Raw genomic sequence first — 24,737 nt, 5'->3', positions numbered from 1 at the left:
AACGTGGTTCTACAAAGCTCGGTTCAATTTTAACTATTCGCCAGTGCACGGTGCAATTGCTTCTAGCCCTCCTGAGAACAGAAGCTTTAACGGGAGGCGAAAGGGTTCACCGCAATTCAAGCTGTGCCTTGTTTTCTATTTCTAAGCAAGTCTATTCACATGTCTGAACAATGTCCTCAAGGCAAAGAGTAGAATCCTAATGTTTCTGTCTTCGGTTTTGACACACGTGAAAATCTTTAAGTAGCAGAAACAATTCTCCTTCCTTGGAATTTAAAGGCGATGTGTCTACCGTCTTGAGCAAGTCACAGCAAGTGACGGCTATCGCAGAAGCAGTTTCTAAGCCCTGGCCGCCTTCCTACCATTCAGCCCCTGGACTGATGCCTTACGGGCCAAACCAACACCTATTTCTCAGAGATGGTACTAGTTTCCCCATAAATCACCAGGCACTTGGGTTTATTCTTACAGACACCACTGGGGCAGCTCTCTTCCTCTAAACCTGCTAATTCAAGGAATGTTAGCCTTGAGGATAATCCTATATTCCTTGTGGGGCTGGGGAAAAAAAAAAAAAACGGTATGGCCTTCCCAACTGCATCCTTCCAGCCCAAGAGGAAGTGACTTCAGTTTTTGCCACTCAAAGTGGGCATCAAGACAAGCTGGGTCGGGAAAGGCAGCTGCTGCCCTCCTGTCTGGGGAGCCTCGTTGGCAGAGGAGAGCAAGGGACAGCTGCTTCAAACAGTGCCTCCTGCTGCTTCCTGGCAAGCGTGTGGCACCACAGGCTTGAAAAGGAGAGGCTCAACAAGGACAGATTCAGAAGCTCGGAATCTGGCTCTAAGCAGGAGCAAGTAAGGGCTGACTTGGCCTTTGGAGAGCCGAGTCCTAGGCAAGGGAGTGTCGCAGTTCTTAAGATCTGAGGTGGATTTATGTGCTGCTTCCCCCATTCATGTCAGAGCAACGCCACCTCTCCCATTTCACAGCACATCAAAGAGAAAAGAGCTAGATCCGTCTCCAGGTTCTCTAGGAGATCAAACCGAGCCACGGGCACCTTGGTCCACTAGTTATTGCCCACTCTGTGGTCAGAGAAGGCAGTTAGTTAGGTTCTAACAGGATGTCTGGAGGCCAGCGCCGAGGAAGTCACGGTCAGCTATCAGGAAAGTCAGAGGCCCATCCTGGCAGCCCTCTGCAAGAAGCTGGACCAAACCAGACAAGCCCAAGATGGCGGATGCCATGACAGGAAACCCATGAAACTCTGCATCCCCTCCCCCCCCCCCCGTTAACAACTGTCAATAAAAAACAAAAACCCAAACTCCAGAGTGCGCAGCAGCTCTCTCTCTCTCTCTCTCGCTTGCCCGATCTCCCATCTCCAGAGTATACTTTCACTTTAATACACTTCAATGTTTGTGTCACTTGTCCACCATGTTGTGTGTCGTTTATTCTTGAATTCTTCCGTAAGGAGACCAAGAAACTTTGGCACCATCTTTGGGATAAACTGAGTGGAGGCCCCAGGGCCCAGGGTCTCTTTCCTCAGTTCACCCAGCAACCCTGCCCCCGGCCCCTTGCCCTTGCCACAGCCACCACCAAGTTAGTTGGCTGGCAGAGTCTCTGTTCCAGGGTTTTTCTCAGGATTGCCCACTGGTTACTCAGCACCTGCTCCTTCTGCTTCTGCTTTCAGGCTCCCAGCTCTGCCCTGGCCTGGCTCTCCTCCAGTTCTTGACCCTTCCCGATTCCCTCTGCACCCCACCAACCTCTGTTCTCCTCAGATCTATGGGCCTCCTTGCTCCAGGGGCCGCCTACTTCGCCGGGTGGGGGGCATGCCTTCTACTCATCCTCTGGCCCTGTGGGAATTCAGGACCAGGATCTCGCGGCCATTCAGGAAGCATGACAAGTTACATAGAACAGACCAGACCCCTGCTTCACTGAGCGCTGACAATCTCGATTTTATTCCTTGTTCCAGGTGTTGCTGTGGTCAGACACGTCAAAGATCCTCAGAACAAGGAGAGAGCTCTGTGTCTAACTAAGGGAAAGAAAGAGACAAGCCCTAGGCAAGACCATTATCAATGTACTCCTTATGATAGCCAGACAGGTCAGAGGACAGAACAGTGGGGAAGGAAGACATTGGGCAGGCTACTCTCCAAGGACCAGGGGACCAGAGTGACCCTCAGAGAGCAAGCCATTTGTGAGGGAACATCCTAGATAAAATACAATATCTTACAACCTATAAATGAATATATTTGATCACCACAGAGAGACATAAAAACATGAGGAAGATATGCATGATCTCTGGCCAGAGCTAGACTTAAGTGAAGCTATTAACATTTCTGAAGAGGTCCTCGACCAAGTGCCAAGATGAAGATCAAAAACTAGGCAGTAAGGCACATTGGAGCCCTGACACCGCCTGAGGGTCCTCTGGGTCTGGGGGACTGTAACTTTGTTGGGATTTACATTTCTAGTGCTCAGAGCTCAGGCCCAGCCAAGGCGGATGGCAACTTGCTAAAAGGTAGTGAGATGCAGACTGAGTAGGCCAAGTAGAGTTGCAGATGAAAAGACGACTTCAGAGGCTTGGCTTTTATTTCTCTATAAGTCATTGGGCAGCTTTAATCCCAGCTCGGAAATCTTATTCTAGCATTCTTCCTTCCCTCCTCCTCGCCGCTGCCACTGACGGAGACCTATCTATCCCTTTGGACAAGCTTTATCATCCCATGATCATCCCCCTTCATAGGGTCAAACAAGCATAGGAAAATTTTTGACATGAGCTTATCATTTCTCTAAGAATTATATTGGGGCCTCTGGGTGACTCAGTGTTAAGTGACTGACTCTTGATTTTGGCTCAGGTCATGATCTCAGGCTTGTAAAGTCGAGTCCTGTGACCAGCCCCAGGCTCAGCTGGGAGTCTGCTTAAGATTCTCACCCTCGGGGTGCCTGGGTGGCTCAGTGGGTTAAGCCGCTGCCTTTGGCTCAGGTCATGATCTCAGGGTCCTGGGATCAAGCCCCGAATCAGGCTCTCTGCTTGGCAGGGAGCCTGCTTCTCCCTCTCTCCCTCCCTCTGCTTCTCTGCCTGCCGCTCTGCCTCCTCGTGATCTTTATGTCAAATAAATAAATAAAATCTTAAAAAAAAAAAAAGATTCTCACCCTCTGTCCCTGCCCCCTCAAATAATATTTTTTTAAAAAGAACTATATCTTTTACATTGCATTGCCCCTGTATGTTTTTTTTTTTTTTTAAAGATTTTATTTTTTTATTTGACAGAGAGAGATTACAAGTAGGCAGAGAGGCAGGCAGAGAGAGAGAGGAGGAAGCAGGCTCCCTGTGGAGCAGAGAGCCTGATGCGGGACTCGATCCCAGGACCCTGAGATCATGACCTGAGCCGAAGGCAGTGGCTTAACCCACTGAGCCACCCAGGCGCCCCGCCCCTGTATGTTTTAATAAGACCATAGACAAAGGGAGCTGAGGGAATCCATTTTGAGGACTGTCAGGGCTGAATACCGTCACTTATTTAAAGCATATAATGTAGACTCCAACCCTTATTCTACAATTCCACGCTCCCCCAACAACCTTCTGATGATCAGCTGGCCCTGGTTTTACAGGGAGAGCATATGTTCATCAGACTGAGGTAGTGACTGGTAACGAGACACGCATCCACCTGTCTGCACACAGATTTCCATCCTGGTTTACATCTCCATCTCAGGGGCTCTGAGGCTGAATCCGCTCTTTAGGCTGGGAGGCTGTGGAGACCTCATTTTCTGGGTGTCTGCCTGACTGAGGCGAGACTCTGAAGGATGGTGACTTCCCCAGGGGCAATGCTATTTGTGAAGGCTCCTCTCCTGAGCAGGATCCTGCCCCCTCCTTTGCTAAAGGAGAAAACCAAGGTTCCGAGAAGGGACATGGCTGCTGCCTGTCAGACTGTGACCAAACCTCGGTCTGCTTGACGACAAAATCTGTGTTCTTTCTAATTTACCCCTCTTCACCTGGAGGAAGAGAAACTGGAGCTAGCAAAGAGGGTTAGGCAAAAGCAGAAGGTGCGTCTATCCAGTGTGTCATTTTTAGCTTCTCGTGACTTCCACAGTAAGACAATTCGACACAAGCTCTTTGGAGAAGGTCGAGGCCTGCCATGAAGACTCATCTGATCTGGAGTACCAACTCCAAATATCTGGTGAAGAAAGACACTTGTGTCTGAATAAGATACGTTCTGCCATTTCTTATTTCCTCCTGGGGCTGAGCCTCTTCTCGACTTGGGGAGAATACTACAGAAGAAGCTGCCATCAGGCACTGCAAGGGACCCTCCTTACAAGGACAAGAACAACTTTCTCATATCAAGAAAAACAAAGCTCCCCTCTCAAAGCATTCAGATACATTGAAAATGCAAGTTGAACTTGGCTGGGGGAAAAGTTGACAGCAGCCAAAGCAGCTATAAGAAATACAGGGGGGAGGGCGGGGGGGGGGTTGGCGCCTGGGTGGCTCAGTGGGTTAAAGCTTCTGCCTTCGGCTCAGGTCATGATCTCAGAGTCCTGGGATCGAGTCCCGCATCAGACTCTCTGCTCAGAGGGGAGCCTGCTTCCCCCTCTCTCCCTCTGCCTGCCTCTCTGCCCACTTGTGATCTCTCTCTGTCCAATAAATAAATAAAATCTTTTAAAAAAATAAATAAAAAATAAAGGGGGTCCTAGCAGGTGATTTCAATATCCCCGGGTGCTGCCACCAGCAGCCATAAATAAATGTAGATGCTGAAAAGGATTTTTAAAAACCTTTCTGTAAAATGTAAATACAAATAACTACATACAGTTATGGAATATGATTTTATTTAAAAACACAAATGACAGGGCAAAAGGAAAAGTTCAAATGACACCCCCCCCAAAAAGGGCCAAATGTTCTGAATGTGGGGAACTTTCTACTCTACAGAAGAAAAATCTTTTTTGCTTCAAAGTATGCGAAGAAGTAAGGCGAGACTTCATCTCAGAAATAGATTAAGTGGACATAAAGGATACTTAAGCATCAGAAGGGAAAGCAGGGTTATCAATGAACTATAGCCAAGATCACAGGCTCCTTATCTGTAAAGAGAAAGAATCTGGGATAAACTATAGTACAAACCAGAATTCATTTTGAAGATAAAACCCAGAAGCTGCAGAGCTGAAGATACAACCTCATTTCCTTTTTCCCCTGCCACCCAGCTGCTGCCCATGATTTCACTGAAACAGAATCATCACCTTCTTTAGCAAAACCTAAAGGGGTGATCCTCAGTCCTTAGGGCACAAAAGAATCCACTGCAGTCCCAGAAAATGCTGAGCAGGCAAGTCTGGGTGGGGTTTAGAAAACTGAATTTTAATAAGCATGCCATGTAATCATGGGGGAGATCATCAGAGGTTTTTACTGCAGACTACTGTCTAAGGGAGTAGTCTGCCAACTTTTGATTAAGACCCATTAATAAATTCTGAAATCAGCTTAATACAATAGTATTAAGTATTTGTATTAAGTATTAAGTATTTGACAAAAGAACGAAGAAAAAACAGAAAATGTTTGGCATAAACCATGCAATCAAGTTCTGGATGCATTCATATATGAATGAGGATATTTCCATGTCCTGAATTGGGAGGTAAGGCATGTTTCGGATGGTCTCAGCCAACAAATACCAAGGGAACCCGAGTATCAGTTCCCGGTGAACCCCTCTGCCTCCGTCCCCCCACCACCCTACTAAATATCAAATCATCTTGCCAGCTCTAACTTCCTTCCCCATCCAAACAGCTGAAAAAGGAAGTGGGGCTGTGTTTCCACGTTGGTTTCAATGTCATGGAGGACAACTAGCTTTGGGGGTCCAGGAGAGAATGCAGACACTCGCCCAGACCTGAAAGAGCCTCAGATACAGCAGATGATGTGAAATGAAAGCAAACCGTCGAGACCCTGACCCGAGCTTGGGGCTTTCTGAAGGTCTGGAGGAGGAGAAGGAATGGAGGCCTGAGCAGAAAGTTCCGGGTAAACCAGGGAAAGGAGCGGAAACTCAAGAAAGTGCAAGAGAAGCCCACACTGAGTTCTTCATGTTTGAAGATGGTGTTACTAACCCGTCAGCCAGAGAAGGAACTGCCTTTGCTTTTTGTTTTTTTTCTCCCCAGGAATGAGGATGGATACTTGCCCATTTATACACATCCTCTTTTTTTTTTTTTTTTAAAGATTTTATTTATTTATTTGACAGAGATCATAAGTAGGCAGAGAGGCAGACAGAGAGAGAGGGGGAAGCAGGCTCCCTACTGAGCAGAGAGCCCGATGCGGGACTTGATCCCAGGACTCTGAGATCATGACCTGAGCTGAAGGCAGAGGCTTTAACCCACTGAGCCACCCAGGCACCCCATACACATCCTCTTGATCCAGCTTCTCACGAAACACAGTATGAGTTTGGAGGTGCCGGCTCAGACAGGCACAGATCTGCAACCTGTACTTGAGGAGACAGGTTTCACCAAGCAGCCAACAGCCATGTTTCTCAGGGCACCCAGCCTGGTGTACCATCAACCTCATCCGGCCCCGCCGCCCTGGTCTTGGCAGTCCCTTGGGAATTCCTCTACCAGATCCATTTGGAAATGCTCACAAAGGGGGCTCAGGGAACTGACAACCAGCCCTCATTCCACCCATCATGCTGTACACCCAGCGTGGGATTATCTTCAACTTGAAGAAGGAACGTTTTCGAATTCCCTGGCCCTTCCCCATTCCACCACCCACCAGAGTGCCTTTCCCTCATTTTTCCAAAGGAAAAATAGGCTAAAAAACAAACTCTAGGCTAGGAGCACCCCACAGGGAGGCTAGTTCAAGTCCATCCACAAGTCACTGCCCTTTATCATGGCCTCAGGCAATCCCACGGTGTTCAAAAGTCACCCCCTGTGCAGGGTACAAGCCCGACCAGAGGTCCGAGTGACTTCTCTCACACACTTCAGCACTGGAGAACGTACTTAACCGCCAACACATGCACGGCCCGACAGAGTAGCCGAATCACTTACAAAAGGAAAAGATACCCGGACGTGAGCAGACGGCCACTCCCAGAATTCCATGCTGCCAGCTCAGACTCCCCCGCTGCCTTCACTTCCCTTGATCTTTTCTTCCTTGTGCCTTAGGATGCCCAGGACACCATCTCCTTTTGAGAGTCCTCTTTGGTTAGGGACTGATTCAGAAGGAAAGTGAAGCTACATGGGAGACACGCTTATTGTCCCCACCGAAGGGACTGTTTGAAGTGAAGGCAAAAAGCAGCATCCCGCGGATTAGGTCTTGGCCCATCTGTGTGTGTGAGCTGGTGGCCTCCTGGTCATCCTCTGCCACACAATGTTCCCCCAGTCCACAAGCTGCCACCCATGGTGTTGGGATGTGGAGGAGGCCTTCTTAAAAACATGACATCGATTTTCAGCACAGGCACTTTTTTAAAAACCTCAGCTCCAATGACTTGCACACCCAATTTCTCATCATTATTCTTGCTAAATGCTTTCCATGCAGGAGGGATGGGCTGACGGGTCTTTGTACCGGTTGCTATCAATATTCTCCCTTTGAGGCAAGTGCCTCACTCTAGAAGGATAAATGACTCTATTTTATGCCTGCTATTTCCTGATCTTATAGATGGAGATAATACATATCTGCTAAGAAGGGCTGTTGTAAGGGCTAAAAACAAAGAATATAGCGTATAATAGGAACTCAATACATGCTGGTGTCCTTTCCCTTTGGGGCTGAAGGAGGGGCCTGGGCAAGAGAATTAGAGAAGAAGGGTGGGTAGTTTTCTTAGACACCTGAGGGAATCGGATGAGGCTCACTTCTTCCTGGTATGGCTGAACTCACACGGACTGGATAGCTTCTGCTACGTAACCCCCAGAGAGGATCTTACGGCCTCCTCGTGGGCTTTGTCAATAGCATCTTAGGTCATTTGGCAGGCAGTGGTGGCTAGTGTGTTTCAAAGAGATGCCCCGATGCAAAGAAACTGGATAAACTAGGTAACCTGTGACATGGGTCTACACCTGCGTCCCCACCCTAAAGTATCTGACATTTCTTTGCTTTTCTGTAAGTCTGTAGTGTCCCTGAGGCACAAGGCTCTAAATTCCAGGCTCTGGTCACTTTGGGATGTTTGCATTCCCTCAACATGCCACCATCCCTTGGCACAAGTGTCCGTCTGTGCTTGGAATGCCCTCTCATTCTCCACCTTCCTGCAGGGTCCACACCTACTCCTAAAAAGCCTTTCCTGTTTCTTCTGTAGTGGGTGAGGGTCTACCCTCTGTCCCCCAAGGCAGCTGGGTCTTGCCTCTCTCATTGTTCCTACCTCACCCTCTTCCTACTGTTTCCCAGACTGTCTCCCCATTAGACTCTGGGCCCCTCAGGGGTGCACAGTACACTGGATCAGTGACTCAATGTGCAGAATATGTATTGAAATGAGCGAATGAGTGGTAAAAGAATCAACCCAGAATTGGAACACAGGGTTCAGAACTCAACTTCCTGTTCTAGTCTCTCTTTCACTACATCCTTTGTCAGCTGCAAAATAAATAGCTTCAAGAAGATATAAAGTATCTTTTATAGGGTGCTTGGGGAAATTGAAGACTTCAGAGAAAAAAAGGAGGGGTTGGCCTGTTACCTCCTCTCAACCCAACATTTACTTGCTTTTTCTGGGTAATCATAACTGATTACTCGTTAACAGAGTATCAACTACAGAGAGGGTCTTGGTTCTCAAGAAAAGTGGGGTGAGATTATGGCTGTCTATACATCCTTATGTATTAACTAAAAATAAAACATTAGTTCCATGGAAAAAAATCGGAGACATCCCCTGACCACTGCTCTCCTCACCCCAGGATTCTTACATCTGCCTTGTTTAAACTCGGCAGATTAAAGAGTAAGCACTCCTACACTGAACCCGAAACTCATTTTCAATGAAGCTATGAGTGTAGGACACTTAGAAAATCCTTCTCCCACTTCCAAAGAGATTGGAATGACAAACCAGTTCATCTAAACTCCATAGGATCCTGAAGTCTCCCCCTTTTCGAAGAAGAGTCTGGCCATAAATCAACTTTTAGTAAATTCACTGCCCCAAAGCAAATTGTCCCTGCTCTACCGGACAACCTCCCGAAGAGCACATTTGGAGAACAGAGTCTCCGATGATCGGCCTTTAGGCTCTGGCTTCTGTCCCTGCCCGAGCCCTTGGTAGAGCGTCATTCCCATGTTTGCACCCAGGCACTCACACAGGGCAGAATGGCCACTAAAAGGGAAGAAGGAAAGGGAAGACAGCATCCTGACCTTGTGCAGCTCCACAGGAGTCGGGGACATGATCTCCTTGATTTCTTGTTTCATTTTTCTCAGGGGGACAGACTTCCTGCCCACATCTGTGGGTAGGGTGTTGCTCCGAGTTGTTTGGCTATAGTGTGGCCGTGAGCTGCTCCGTTCCTGGAAGCTGGCCTGTCGCCCCAGCTGACTGCGAGGTGATGGGGCCTCATGATTCAGACTCATCGTGCTTCCCGACATGATTGTCGCCTGTGGCATTGACAATTTTCAGAAACAATTAAGCCGCGGACTGAGGAAAGGGTTTGGTTGTTTGACACTAAGCACATTTCTCCTTCTGCCCAGTCAAAATACAGTCTCTTCGGGGCACAACCAAAGGCCGGAGAATGGACGTACTAACTGACCTATGAAAGTCTGGGAAAATGCTTTCCAAGTGACTTTTATAATGCACATCTCAAATCCAATTTAAGTACTTAAGCCACTGGGTTTATTTAATCAAATACCACCCCTGGCAGTTTTGAGGCAAATTGAAAAGCTCTAACATTTGCTTACTGCAAACTACATTTTAAGCATTAACTTTCCACTGAGTGGGCTCTAAAGATGGGATTCATGAAGCAACTTCAATATATCTTACAGAAATGGACCAAGGACTTTTTGAATGAAAATCGGCAGCCTCTTTGGCAATGCTGCCTCTAGCCCCATCTAGAAGTTGGGCTAAAACAGGGCTATTGAGAGAGAGGCAATAGCCAATGAGGATGGCCTACCACTGGTAAAGGGTCTTTCCTTTGGCTACTGGCCTCAGAAGCTTGTAGAACCAGCTAGATCTCCACACCATTTGGTGTAGGTCCCCATTTTTTAGAAATAGTCTTTGTGGGAGATCCTCAAAGGCCAAAGAATAATCATTCATTGTGCTGCTGGATTCAACCCTTTGCTCAAACGCTGGGAAACCTGGATTGGATTTTACCAGTGAACTGGGAGGTTTGTTCAGTTTCAAATATGTTCATGTGTGGGACAACTGGGTGGCTCAGTGGGTTAAGTGGCTCAGGTCAAATAAGTTCATATGCAAGGAAAGGCAAGATAAGACCCCAAATAGGACTGAATCTTGGAAGGGAATCTTAAAAAGCATCTGAAATTAATGTCATGTTGAGGATGTTCATTTCTCATGGTTAGGAAATGCTAAAATTCTGAAAACATGTCTGTAAGGCAGCTCCACCCTCCTTGGTAGGATGGTTGAACGATGGCAAACCAGCACTGGTGAGTCCGTCTGAGGTCAAAGGACCAGAAAACAAACTCTGCATCTGTGCTGCTGGCTACACTTTGAGCTGATGGTTTACATTCATGCTGATGCTGACAGTAGTAGAGTGTCATTTCTTGAGTCCTTGGGTTCGCTCATTTAAGCCACACAACAACCTTGAGATGGCCACTGTTGTGACTCCCAATTTGTAGGTGCGGAAACTAAGGCTGACTTATCTACCCAAGGTCACCCAGGTAGTAAATGAGCCAAGGGCACCATCTAAAGTTACTGATTGGGAGGGAACACTGCAAAGTGATCGAGTTCTCATTTGTTATCACTCTAAGATTTTGTAATTCCAAGTCACCTGGTGTTTGGCTACACACACACCAGTAATAAGATCTTTGACTTGTAGCCAAGTATGGGCACACATTCATGTATACCTATGACTCCAGTGAAAAAGGAACAAAACCAGTTATTTCATCAATATTCTGACTAGACCAGTTATTGTATTGATAATTTTGAAAAAGAATATTTTAATCATAAGAAAAACCTTACTGGTCATTGACCATTTACACGTGCTCAGTACCACATCTATGTGTCTATAAAAGGTCATTTAATACTTGTGATGAGTCTCTAAGATATGAATTAGAGTTATCATACCTCCCTACCTCCATCATGGAAAGGGATGCCTGGAAAAGGTGAGAGAGCTGCCCAGCAGTCCAGGACTGCAGCCCTCACACTCTGATTCCAGAACGCTTATTCTTGCTACCAGGCTGGATTGTTTCTCAGTCAAGTATTCGGTTGAAACATATAAAATTGACTTTTTAGGAGATTAAAAAAAATAAACCAAATGGATTATCCATATTATGGTTTATTTCAGTTAAATCCTTTTTAAGATGGAAAGCTTTTGACTACTGGCTTTGTTTGGGGTCATGGGACATCCTTTATTTTATGGCACTTAACTCACCGAAAGCATTTCTCTGTCCACTATAAGTGACAGCACCCAGTGACTATTTTCTGGCAGTGATGACCATCCGTCTATGGTTTTTACCTACTTAGACAAATTATTGGTTTTGTTAACATCTATTTTTTATATTCATTTGTCATGGGACCAGTGGGAAACATGTTGGAAGTAAAATACTTCATTATTACAGTAGAGAGATGCTGGTGTGAGTCTTGGCCACTACAGAAGTTCTGATGGAAGTAAGATTTCAAAGCACAGCTTGATTGCTTTGTTTAAAGTGAACTTCAACTGAGTTACTACAAAGGAGTATAAAAATTAAAACACAAATATAAAAACTAAAATAAAGCTTAAAATAATTATTTTTTAAATTATCTAAGATTTGTTTTCACTTCAGGATTATCTATTGCCTGTTCACATTTTGCACAATTCAAAATTTATAGCTAGAATCCTCTCCCCCAAATTATCAGTGAGATAACTGATATACATTAACTTAGAGGGATAAATTCAAGGGCTTTCTATCTGATATTTAGTTAAGCCTTCTCCCTATATTAAACAAAAAAAAAAATAGTTAAGGCCGTGCTCATTAATAAAAATGGCAAAAATAATAATTTCTTTTGAACAATTATTAAGTGCTATGTTCTATGTTAAGTGTCCTATAATCATTAATCATTATAATCTCCTTATTTTACAGAAGAATAAATATCTGATAAGACAGATTAAGTAACTTGTCCAATGTCTTAGTTTGAAATTTTCTCTTTCGTTAAAACTATACATTTTTCAGTGTTAAAGTTGAATCTAAATAATTGCTAGCTAATGGGGAGAATGCCTAGTATAGTTTTCATTTCCATTTCAGTTATAATCATTCTTTATCTCAGCTAATCTTCTACACTTATGATGGTTATAGTACGCTGTAACTTTTAATACTGGACGTAAATTTCATATGCAGGAAACCTGCTCCAATAATATTTTTTGTGTCGTAACATTTACAATCAAGCCATCAGTTCATTTAAACTAGTAAATGAATTGTCTTTGCAATACAAGTATAAGTAAGACTCTAATTTACAGATTTGCCAATCATTCTTCCTTGTTGAGGGCTTTAATTTCCTTTTGGCTTATAAATTCAACCCACTTCCTTTCTGGTGTTATAATTTCAAGGGCCACACCTGCCCGAAGCTATGTTAGAAATAGTTTCTAGGCCATTGCAATGTAACTTCTATGCTCACAGATGTCGTTTTCATTAGATAACTCAACCTCTGGGTGAAAACCCAACCTCACTGTGTTACTTTTTACATCACCTTTGTTTTGCCTGCTGTAAAAGAAGTTATTAGAAGAATGGCTGCTTCTTTAAAAGAGAAATATCAAAATGCAAAGTAAAGAAGGCATATGAGCCAAACATACTTTCAAAAGCAAGTGTATATTCAAGAATTGTGAATTGAGCTCATTATCCAGTTGGGGCCTCTTCTCCTAATCATTCTACATATAGGAAGTGGTAAAAGTTTAAATAAGCCAGCTGATACTTAAGCATTTGACTCGTTTTGAAAGTTGCCTGAATCAATTGCTAATGTCTTTGTTTAAGTTTTATAGCAGTATCCATCTCCAGGCTCTTCAACTGTGCTCTGAAGTTTCAGTTCATGCCAGGTAATACTACGATATTTATAAATTCAAACTAATATTTTCCTTCATAATTCTCTTTGCGGATTCACAAACATTAGAATCACATCAAATATCCACACATGCAATTGAGAAGCAAAATAATATAAAGATGAGTATTCGTTTTAGAATTGCAATTTCACCCACTTATGCCATTCACATTCCTTATGGTGACTCGGGGACCTCAAATGACATCAAAATAAAAATGAGACTTTTGCCACTCTATTTTTTACAGCTCAGAAAATTTAAAAGAACATAAAAGGAAACAGTCCAGGACCTCCTAGACCAAAGAGTGAATATCGTCAGCAAATTCATGGCTTTGATTAAAGAACTCACCAGGAGTCCAGCTATTATGTTCCATCTCGCCACAACTCCTAGAATTCACACTAAGTTAATACGGAGTCAGGATTTGCAATTACCAGCAAAGCACTGTGTAATATTTTGGCTGCTTTTCACACAGACTGGCCTTTTTCACCAGCTGCATTGTCATCTACTTTAAGGGCAAAACAAAACAAAATAAAATAAAATTTCCTCTTATGTTCCTCTTCACGATCAAATTAATTGCTATACCAGGTACAAATGAAAACATGCCAAAGAAACCTTTCTAAAGCAGCTCAGAGAATGAGATGCGCCACGGCTGGGGGGCTTAGCTCCCTCCCCAGTGACTCAGTGGCAAACAGGGACAGTCAAGGTTAGCACGGAGCGATGGCAGAAGCCACAAGTCAGTAAGCTCGGGGTAGGGGGTGGAGATGGGGAAATCAATACTTCCAACTGCACTGAATAAAATCAAATTGCTGTCCAGAAGGCGAGGGGGCAGGGAAGGCAGCTTCACAAGCAAAAATATAAACATAAAAGGTAGCTACCAAGAGAGTCATGTTTCTCAAAGACACACGCCTGTCAGCTTTCTCCTGTGGAAAGGGGTTAAAGCTTTTAAATGAACTGATGTGATAAATGCAAACTCAAAAGGACCAAAAAAAAAAAAAAATGAATGTAGAAACAATAAAAGTAAGTAGCAGGACCAAGGCTACCTCGAGTTCTCTCAGAATTCCCGACTGTCCACAGGTTTCCAAATCCTCCAGCGCTTGGGACCAGAAGTTCTCCTCTTGCTCAGCCTCTGAACTGTCGGGAGCCCCTGTAAAACTGTCATCAGAAAGCACAGTCCAGGGTGAGAACTTTCCAGATATAATCCCAGAATCTCTCTCTTTCCTCTCTCACACACCCAAAAAGTGGGAGATTCTTTTTGGATCTGGCTTTCTTCAGCCGTCATCTCCAAGTGAGGCTGCTTTCGGAAAGGCAAAGCATTTACACAGAACCGAGGGAAGGACCACGGACCACAGAATCTGCGTGTTCCGAGCCATGGCCCCATGAACCACATCAACATGGCGCCCTGGGGGAAGAGCTTCGGGCTGCTCTGCCTGCTGAAAGACAAGCCAAATTTCAACAGAAAAATGTTTTCTCACGTATAAATATCAGTGTAGATCATCTAAGAGCTATCAATTTTTATCAATTTCCTTGATATATTTTGGTAAGGAACAAAATCCTAAAATACACCTCAATTCAAACTATGGGATCCTTGATGTATTTTTTTTTAATGTAAATTAACATGAAGCAACCTTTTAAAGAAAAAGAGAGGAGACTAGTCCGAGAGTGAGGACAGGGTTTACAGGCACAGATCTTCCCATGAGCTACTATTGTTTTCATGAAGGGAAACTGAATTCTTGCTGTGCTGTGGGGTGATGCCCAGGCTCCTGTTGGGCAGGCACTGGTCGCGGAACCCTGCCACGGGCTGGTGGGGTGATGACAGGGGTTCCTGTCATGCTTCTGATACTAGCGATAGGTGCCATCAGAAGTGGAGAGAGTCAGGTCTGGGCTAATGGCCGCAGTGTGGACAGGCAGCAGTTGATGAAAACCTTACCCACTGACTGTGGACCGGTCCCAGTCTTCATTATTCAGCCCCACGTCTGGGTAGGTCTGGCTTCGCGGCTTAGTGACTGGGGACAGGCTGCCTCTCTGTTTCGGACCCCTCCACTCGTAAGTGTTGAAGTTGTAGCCTGAGGCCTGAAAGCTAGAGCCTGAAACAAAAATCAGGTGTCACCTTCTGTTTGCTAATTTGTCTTTTTCTGCGATTTCCATTAGCTCACTCAAAGCAGATGACCTTGACTGAATTTGGGCTCAGAAAGGCCATCGAGATAATACTCAAGTCTTACATGCAACACACGTTCACACACGTCCTGTTAGCTGATGCCAACAACAGCTCTAAGGTAAGACCTTCAGACCTACGTGGGAGAGCCCACTGTGCTGGACCTGCCGGGAGCAAGTTCTGGAAAGTCAGAACCCTGAGCTTCTTGCCCAGATACCCTGTGTCCATCTACAGGACGTATGAGGGCTTCTTACCCAAGTCTGTCCTTTAGAGAGTGGAATTTGCCACCCAGATGTGAGTTCAGGTCCAACCCACTGGTCCAACCAGTGACTAAGAAGTTGCTGGTTGCAGGGGTGTGGATGGAGCCTGGCTCTGTGGAGCTGAGGCCCACAAATGTTAGAGATGGGCCCGAGAATGACTCACCCACTGAGAAGTGACACTGTTAGTAGAAAAGGGGTGGAATAAGAATGGTGACAGCAATAACAATAGGGATCACAGAGTGGGTACTGACGCACCTGAAACTTCACTGAGTGCTTGATTTGCATTTATTTATTCTTCCTAACGTCTTCAAAGGTAGTACTATTATTATTTGCCTCTTATATATGAGTGTACTAAAGGCTTAGAACAGTGGTTCAAGTATGTAGGGGTATCTGCAATCTCTCCCCGGTGGGGGGTGGCGGTTTCCAGTCATAACCTTGGGAGCATCAGTTCTTAGACCCTCAAGTTCCTTAAGCACATCTTCCCCAAATCAACCCCACTGAAAAGGACCAGGGTTCTGAGATCTGTTGGCTCTCCCTTCTTACTTCCCCCTTCACAGTTGTTTTTCTGTCACTTTACAAATGAAAGACATATTTCTTTACCATCTCAAACCTTTGGAAGGAGCTTGGCCCTAGGATACAAAACCCCCCAGTTGTCAAATCGAGGCATAATTTGGGAAAGCCTTGCTCCTGCGAGAAGGCCTCCCTGGAGCAGCGCCTTAATTCAACCAGGCACAGACTCCTGGCAAGGCTTTCCCTTTCCATCATCCGCCTGTCTCTCTGCATCTCAGAGTTAGAATTCAAAACAGTTGTTGGGTGGGAGGTGGGCACATTGTTATGTTTATTTGAATTGCAAAATGGAGACTGACTTCCTTTCTGACAGGAAGTTAAATCTGATTAGCTGGATGGGTGAGGCAGGGAGGAACGGCTTTGGCAACTGGGTCATATAACGGACATTTTCCATAAATTTGAACTAAATCCGTGGTTCCAGATTTTGACAAATATACAGTCATGGCATATTAACAACCAACTGGAAATTATAGTCTTTGCAAGTATTTAAATTTGGGGAGAAAAAAAAATGAGATGACATTGATGGGGTATGTGGTTTTTCAAAATTATTTTGGGAGGTTTAAATAGGAGAGCAGGGGCTTACAAGCAGGTCTGTCTCCACAGTGTGTTCTGTAATTGTGATACACGGCTCCATCCACCATTTTGGGTTGTGACCCACTGTGTGTGTCTGTATGTGTTTACATGTGTGTACTGGGTTTCAATATAATACGTATTTCCTTCTGTGTTTAAAAACTGTTAAGACAAAAGACAAACAAGAAACCCACAGAAAAGCCAAAATAGTTAATACAGCAAACAGGCCTTGGCCACCATTTTCACATGAAATGAAACGAGCGGATCACATAAGATGACGGTCACCACGGTATCCCCGTTTCGTCTTACTCACTTTTCCTCCACTAGTTAGAACCTACAATGCCATCCTTACTAACATGGAGCACGGAGGAAACAGGATACCCAAAGGATAACGCTCTGCTCAAAAGGACTTGATCTCAAGAATGCAGAGGAATGCCCACAGCTGCAAGAACCTTCTGTGAACCTTCTGTTTTAGGATCCCAAGCATTAGGAGTTCTTGGCACAGAGAAAATACTTACAGTTTGGTATCTCATTTTCTTCCTGGGTAACGACAGAAGGATGGCTAGCCCTTTGGGAAGAAATTGTGTGTGATCGATGTGCTGTTTTCTGTCAAAAGTGTTGAGTTAAGGAAACACACAGGTCTCTTCTTAAAGAGGAGTGACACCACTTCTCCTGACTTCTCCACAGGCTATCCATTTTCTCCTTCCCAACCAGATAAACCAACCCATCAAATAAGCGAAGTCTTACATTTTGTGATACAAAAAAAGTTAGGGGAAGACTGTACCTCACTTGCCTTAACTAGCCTTCAACTTGCCAAGGGAGACAAATTGTAAATGGTGGTGTCCTCGGGACAGTACCCTTTTCTGGTAGGCATTAGCCCGTTTGACCGATCAGTTCCCTGGGGAAATTCTAACATGTTTTAAACGGGACAGATTAACTTTTCGATTTTCCTTCCAACTGTTGTTTGCAAGTACTTCTTAGTGGGCAAAAGAGTGGAAGGATGGCCTTGAGCAGATGTGCAGAATTGTTCGTTACTCGGGAAACGCCTGTCTTGAAAAGTCTGTCTGTCTACACCAAGGATGCCTTGTGTTATTAAGCAATATTAAATGATTATTGTATTATAACAAAGAAGGGCCTGAAGAGGGGGAAAATTTCAAATATTCTTTGGTTAGGTGTAAGCTCAAAAGACCTGGGTCCGCCCCGGGGCTAATAATACATTATATGTTAATTAAAAAAAAAAAAAAACCTGGGTGCCAATCACGCCATGCTGGCACAGGGACTGACTCAGAGACATGAGTTTAAATCCCAGTTTTGCCACTTCTTTGCTCTGTAGCTGTGGCCAACTCACCTCATTGTAAAATGAGGGATAACCATACATACTGACATGAGGATTGAGAATAACATACATAAACTCTCAACACATAAAGAGGTTTTAATAAATACAGGTGCCCATTACTTTTATTTCCTGCTCTTTCCTGCAGTTTCCTGCTCTTTCCTGCTGCCTGGGATGTAGATGAAATAGCTGGTGCTCTGTAGCCACCCTGGGTCATGTGGTAAGCCCGAAGATGGAAGCCAAGTGCTGGGCACAATAAAGAAGAAATATGGAAGAGCATGGGTCTTTGAGGACCCTGGAGAGCTATATGCCAGCTCTGAAATGCCCGTTTTTTTTTTTTTTTTTTTTGGTTTGTTTGTTTGTTTGTTTGTTTCTTTAAATGATTTAAGTCACTGTAATATTAGAGTATTCGTTCTATTTAGCTAATTCAAACCAACTGATATGTTGGAATACAGTTAGCTGGGAGACAGTTTGTAGATCTGACTTCTTCCTCATTTAAATCCTAGCATCTAGACTTGGATTGGGAGGACAGAGATAAGAACTGATTCTGGCTGCATGTCCAAGCCAGATTTTCCAGAAACAAACAAACAAAAAAAATTAAACAAAAACCCGCCTCTCCAACAAACAAAAATAGCTGGTCTTTTAATATATAGCCGACTCCATTTGTACTTCTCCACTGATTTAGAATGGGTAAAGGTGGTGAATAAATTGACGAAGATATTAACATACTGATGAACAGACCCAGTGCTGTGTGGTACCAAAGAGTAAAGCTTGCCGGTGAGGAGTGACCAGCTCAGGGTGTGTAGACGCAAAAGTACTAGAAAGAACTATCTGGAAATGAGACTGATAAAGCGATTGGGAACTAGATTACCAAAAAACTCTGATTTAAACTAAGCATCTTTGATGTTATCCTAAAACAACAGAGAACCATCCAGAGGGTTTTGTGTGTTTGTTTTTGAGTGGCAAGATTAGATTTAGGTTTCTTTTTTTTAAGATCATTGATGGTAATATACTCAAAGTAAGGAGCTGGTGAGGAAGTAAATATTTCAGGCCTAATGGAAGTTTTGTATCAAAGGTGTGGTGTCTATGTGGTGTCTCTCCTGATTGGGTGTCGGATGAGGGGCCCCCAAATGTGGGGGGACAACTGGGTGGTGTGGACAGTGAAAGAATTCACACTCCGAACAAAGGAGATAGAGGTGTATTGAATGCATTGCAAAGGAGAGGCTGTCTGCTCTCCCTGGGGACTGCTGGGGACTTGTGGGTGGGGGCTTCTTTTAAAGGGGGGAAGGTGAGGAGGTACGGGACACATGGAATTCTCCCTTTATTTTAGTGACTGTGCCTCGTTGGAAGTAGCCCATTGGTCAGTTAGGGCCTACGGATATCTTGAGGCGGGTCCTCTGAGGGGCCAGTCTGTATCCAGCCGGGGGGGTCACTGTAGGCCCTTTCTGCCTTCCATTGCTCAAGTCTGTGGGCCTCAAGGCAGCCTGTACAACAGGCAGTGACAGTGAATGGAGAGACAGGAGAGATGTGAAGCTGGAGGCAGGAGAGGCTGGGTCCTGATGACACTGTGGGGACCACCTGCCTCGCCTGCCTTTTTGCTACAGTGGGAGAAAAATAACTAACCCTACTTCGACACCATCATTTGTATTTTCTTTCATATGCAGGTGAACTCCACCCTCCCTGGTGCAGGTGGAGGACGATGGCATAATGTAAAACAAGACATGCCTGACAGAAATTAAGTGAAGACCAGCTGCTTGCGATAGCTGAGAATTCAGAGTACAGAAGTTCTGAGGAATATCCTTTTTCACGGGGAGTCAAACTTAAAAGCCATGGGAGGAATGGAATCAGTGAGGCAGCCCACATGTAAGAAAAACCAACTGTCAGAAACAGAATGGTTTTTACCGAATGGTGGTGTGAGCACATAAAATTAAAATGCAGGGATGAGCTAGATTTTAAATTCAAAATTTATAAAAGAAACACCTTGAGAGACAGATATAATTTTAAAAAAATGTATTTCCTAAGAAATTGCTCCTTTTATTTAGAATTGGAAACCTTTCTGTTTTCTCTCCCTCTTTCCTTCCTTCCTTCTTTCCTTCTTTCAATCTAGGTTTCGATATCTGTTTTTATCCTCATAAGGTGAGGTGTGTTATGGACTGTATCATACCTGCACCTAAGTTCATATGTTGATGCCCTAGCCATCAATGTGACTGTATTTAAAGATAGAGCCTTTAAAGAGGTAATTAAGGTTAAATGAGGTTATAAGGTGGGGCCATAGTTCAATCTGACTGGTGTCTCTTCTTATAAGGATAAGAAGAGACAATTTGGACACCCATGAGAGATACCATGGATGAGCACACGCAGAAGAAAGGGCATATGAGGAAGGGAGAAGGCAACCCATGGTTTGCAAACCAAGGAAACAGACCTGAGGAGAAACTACACCGGGTACCTTGATCTTGGATTTCTAGCCTTCCAGGCAGTGGAAAATGAATTTCTATTGTTTAGGCCATCCAGTTTCTGGTACTTTGTTATAGCAGCCAAAGCACACTGATACAAGGTAAAAAATTCAATCTAGAGTCCTTTCACTGAGAGTAATGGTTAGTTTTGTTTGTTAGTGTTATGGAAAATAGGTCTTCACAAATGTTGGCACTTCTAATAGCATATGGAATCTTGGTACAGTGATTTTTATTTTGAGGGTAACCATACTTCAGATACCTGTAAAATTCTCATATTCCAACACTGTACTATTGGGTTTTCAGTACGACAACATTGTGAAAGTTAACATCTTATACTTGTAGCTCTTAATTCACACTCCGTATTAGTTTTAAAAAGCAAACTAAACAATGTTGGTTCATATTCATAAAATTTGGAAATCAGAGAATGGTTTTGGAATTTAGTCGTCAACTCTACGATTTTGGGACTGTAGCTCCTGCCATTACTTTCATTTTTGGAAGCCAATTTTAGTACAGGAAAGCACACCAGATAATTCCCTGCCAAACTTGTTTCCTAAAAATCCAGTTTTGTTAAGAATGAGAAAATCACATCATACATTTATGTTAACTATTTGTAATTGTTCTAGCCAAGAAATACTCAAAGTGTTTAAATGAGAATATTGTTTTAAAAAGGCAGAGCCGGGCACCTGGGTGGCTCAGTGGGTTAAGCCGCTGCCTTCGGCTCAGGTCATGATCTCAGGGTCCTGGGATCGAGTCCCGCATCGGGCTCTCTGCTCAGCAGGGAGCCTGCTTCTCTCTCTCTCTCTCTCTCTCTCTGCCTGCCTCTCTGCCTACTTGTGATCTCTCTCTGTCAAATAAATAAATAAAATCTTTAAATTAAAAAAAAAATAAAAAAAATAAAAAGGCAGAGCCTTTTTACCTTCTCTAGAAATCACCTCAAAACAGGAAGGGTTGACAAGTAACATAACCTACATTTTTAGCAAAACTAGAAGCTCAAACCATAAATACATAAGAAAAAGTGACCAAATTCCACTAGTCAAAAAGGAGGTGGGAGGCAGTGATAAAAAGCCAAGAGGAGACACCTATAACCAGCAATTTCAGAGAGGGCCCAGTCTTTCAAAGCAGGGGCCATGGCATAAAGCAAAACAACAATGCTTTGTTTGCAACACTGGAATGGATCTTAGAGGCTGGTGGCAGCAAGCTCCCAGGACTAGTATATTAGGGTAAAACCAGGGAGGTGGGCAAAAGACAACACCTACAGATATACCACCACTTCAGGAAGCAATCTGTCAGAGAGGCAGGCTAGCAGAGAAGAATTCTGTATTGTTGGCAGCCTACAGTTATGTCTCTGGGCTGAGGAAGAATGCACTCATCACAGGTTACTGTGAGCTGCGGGGTAATTTTTGCTAGTCTGGAGCACAAAGTTAGGCTCTTCTGTCTCAGAACTCCTTTCAAACATCCAATTTAGAAAGAAGTCATCTCATTCAAAGATGAACATTAATTCTAAAAGAACTAGCATAAGATGTATACCAAGTTAATATAAAAAAAAAAAGGAGAGAAGGAACAGGAAAACAAAGCAAAAGATGATGGATACTCATGAGCAAAAGACTGCCCCAGAGCAAATGATAAATATGACCAAACAGATCATCACAAAATGTTAAAAATATACACTGAAACTATCATCTCTATAAAGCAAGAGATCAAAGCAGATATATAAGAGCTCATGGAAACCTGGACAAGCCAACATGAAAGAAGGAGATAAAACATGAGCTTGTAGAGATCAGAAGGGAGATTAAGGAGAGAAATAAAAGCCCCCACACCCACCCTGGTCACCAATGGCGAGAATACTGCTCGGGGTCTTGCTCTGTTACTCTCTTTATGTACTATGTTGTATGCCTTAACTACATTAAGGAGAAGTCAGGCTCTTTGTACATATTGATGTCTCCTTTTATTCTTGTAAGTTCTAATTTAAATTCTAGTGTGATATTAGTTGCAGGTGTACAAATAGTGATTCAACACTTCCATAATGTTGGCCTCTTCTCAGTCATCATTATCTTTATGAAAACTACAAGGAAGCACGGAAATAGATAAATTATGCATCAAATTCTAGTTACAAACAGAAAATCTAAGAAGAAAGTTAATCAAATTAAAAGCAAAAATTTATTTTAGAAAACAAGAATAGAACTGATAAATACATTCAAGGGTCAGCTCTTTGGAAAAGCACTAAATAAAAATAAACTATTACCAGTATACTCATGGGTAAAAAGAATAAAAACACAAATGTACCAAATATGGAACAATATTCAGGATATAATTCTATAAACTAAGAAAATAAAAAGAAACAAATTCCTTAACTGTGTGCAAATATATTTGAAAACCTGTATGAAATACATTTTTTCCCTGAGAAAATAAAAATGATAAAAATGACCTCAAAATGGATCCAGCAATCCTACTTCTGCATATATATACATTGAAAGGAAATAGAGTAGGTATCTTGAAGAGATAGAACTGTGGCATTATTCACAATAGTCAAGACACAGAAACAACCTAAGTGCCAATGACAGATGAATGAATAAAGAAATGTAGTAATATATACACATCAGAAAATTATTCAGCCAGAAAAGTGAAGGAAATCTTATTTGCAATGACATAGATGAACCTGGACAATATTATGTTAAGTGAAATAAGTGAGAGACAGAAAGACAAATACTATATTAACTTAGTTATATGTAAAACCTAAATTAAAAAAAAAAAAAGTCAAACTCAGCTCTTAGAAACAGAAAGTAGAATGTGTCTGGGGCCGGGGAGTGGGAGAATGTTGGTCTAATGGCGTATAGTTTCATTTATAAGATGAATGAGTTCTGGTAATCTAAAGTGAGCATGGTGACTATAGATTAAAATAAGATTGTATTGTGTACTTGAAAAGTGCTAAGCAAGTAGTTTTTTTTTTTTTTTTTAAGATTTTATTTACTTATTTGACAGACAGAGATCTCAAGCAGGCAGAGAGGCAGGCAGAGAGAGGAGGGGGCAGGCCCCCTGCTGAGCAGAGAGCCCAATGTGGGGCTCGATCCCAGGACCCTGAGATCATGTCCTGAGCTAAAGGCAGAGGCTTCAACCCACTGAGCCACCCAGGCGCCCTTAAACAAGTAGATCTTAAGCATTCTCACCACACACACCCACACATACCCACACACAAATGGCAACTATGAAGTTGATGGGTGTGTTCATCAACTTGATGGTGGTAATCGTTTCACAATGTGTGTGCATATCATAATCATCACATTGTACACGCTGTCAATTATACCTTAATAAAGCTGAAAAAAGTGAACTGAAAAGAGAGAAATATCTAAAGCTTAATGTGGGATAAGACAGAAAACATAGCTACCTGAGTTGATAGTCAAGAATTACAGACACCAAAAGAGCTACACCATCCATGAGAATGACAGAGTCCAGGTACCAGCAAACTGTCAGTCTCCCTTGTATTGAATGATCTTTGCTAAATCCAAGGAAAGGGTTTTCTGAGTTAAAAAGAGGAATAAAGGGTTGCCTGGGTGGCTCAGTCAGTTAAGCGTCTGCCTTCAGCTCAGGTTCTGATCCTGAGGTCCTGGGATTGAGTCCTGTTTTGGGCTCCCTGCTACCTCTGACTCTGCTTCCCTCTCTCTCTCTGTCCCCCATAAATAAATAAATAAATAAATAAAATCTTAAAAAAATAATAGAAAGAGGAATAAGACAGACAGAAGGGGTCCAAAGCATAAGATTTTGATAAAGCAGAAGGGTATAGGTCTAAGGGTCAGGAGAATGGGAAGAGAAGAAGCTGACCCAGAGGCAGAGGAGAAATGTTTTGCATCCTAGAGTTGCGCAGTAGAATTGAGAGTCATCCCAGCATGAGACTTCCGTAAACACCCACCATACCCCCCAGCTTGGGTCACTCCATCCTATTTCTTTCTGCATTAACTAATAGTTTGCACTGTAGGTACTTGGTAATTGTCTGGCCCTTCAACTGGCTTACGTCTTCCGTGAGAATAGGGACGACAACTCTTTAGCTGATCTTTGTAGATCCACTGGCCTTCTATTGCGCCATTACATATTTGTTGAATGAATGAATGGGGCAGATTTGACATTTGGAGAAGCAGCAGAAAACAATAAGGAATGTGGCTACAGAGACATTGGACCCAAGAGGAAGATGAGCATCACAGAGGTGTGATAGCTTGCTGGCAATGGGACAGCTATAGTGGACCACATGGTGTGATAAGAATGGGCAAGATCTTCCTGGTAGATGGTATATGGTAGAGTCCCTGACAGGCTGGAGCCACAGGTTGAAGAGATCATGAACATGTCACAACATAGTATTTGAC

At 43.4% G+C, this 24,737-nt stretch overlaps 1 protein-coding gene across 18 annotated transcripts in view; it reads right to left on the bottom strand.

Moving 5' to 3' along the window:
- GRIP1 (glutamate receptor interacting protein 1) overlaps positions 1 to 24,737 on the bottom strand; it is a 674,728-nt gene that overhangs the window by 12,168 nt on the left and 637,823 nt on the right. For 11 of the 18 annotated variants that reach the window (XM_082740983.1, XM_082740973.1, XM_082740976.1 and 8 more), the window contains 3 exons: positions 14,978 to 15,134; positions 14,091 to 14,202; positions 9,233 to 9,466 (listed from right to left, as the gene is read on the bottom strand). In XM_082740983.1, the coding sequence (XP_082597109.1) occupies positions 9,233 to 9,466; positions 14,091 to 14,202; positions 14,978 to 15,134 (503 nt within the window). Of the gene's footprint in view, positions 1 to 9,232; positions 9,467 to 13,925; positions 13,971 to 14,090; positions 14,203 to 14,977; positions 15,135 to 24,737 lie in introns of all 18 variants that reach the window. The other 7 variants (XM_082740981.1, XM_082740971.1, XM_082740969.1 and 4 more) reach the window with 1 other exon arrangement.

The sequence above is a fragment of the Mustela nivalis genome, assembly GCF_964662115.1.
Source record: "Mustela nivalis genome assembly, chromosome: 7".
Classification (NCBI taxonomy): domain Eukaryota; kingdom Metazoa; phylum Chordata; class Mammalia; order Carnivora; family Mustelidae; genus Mustela; species Mustela nivalis.
The sequence above is the reverse complement of the archived record's forward strand: the minus strand, read 5'-3'. Positions and strand labels throughout refer to the sequence as shown.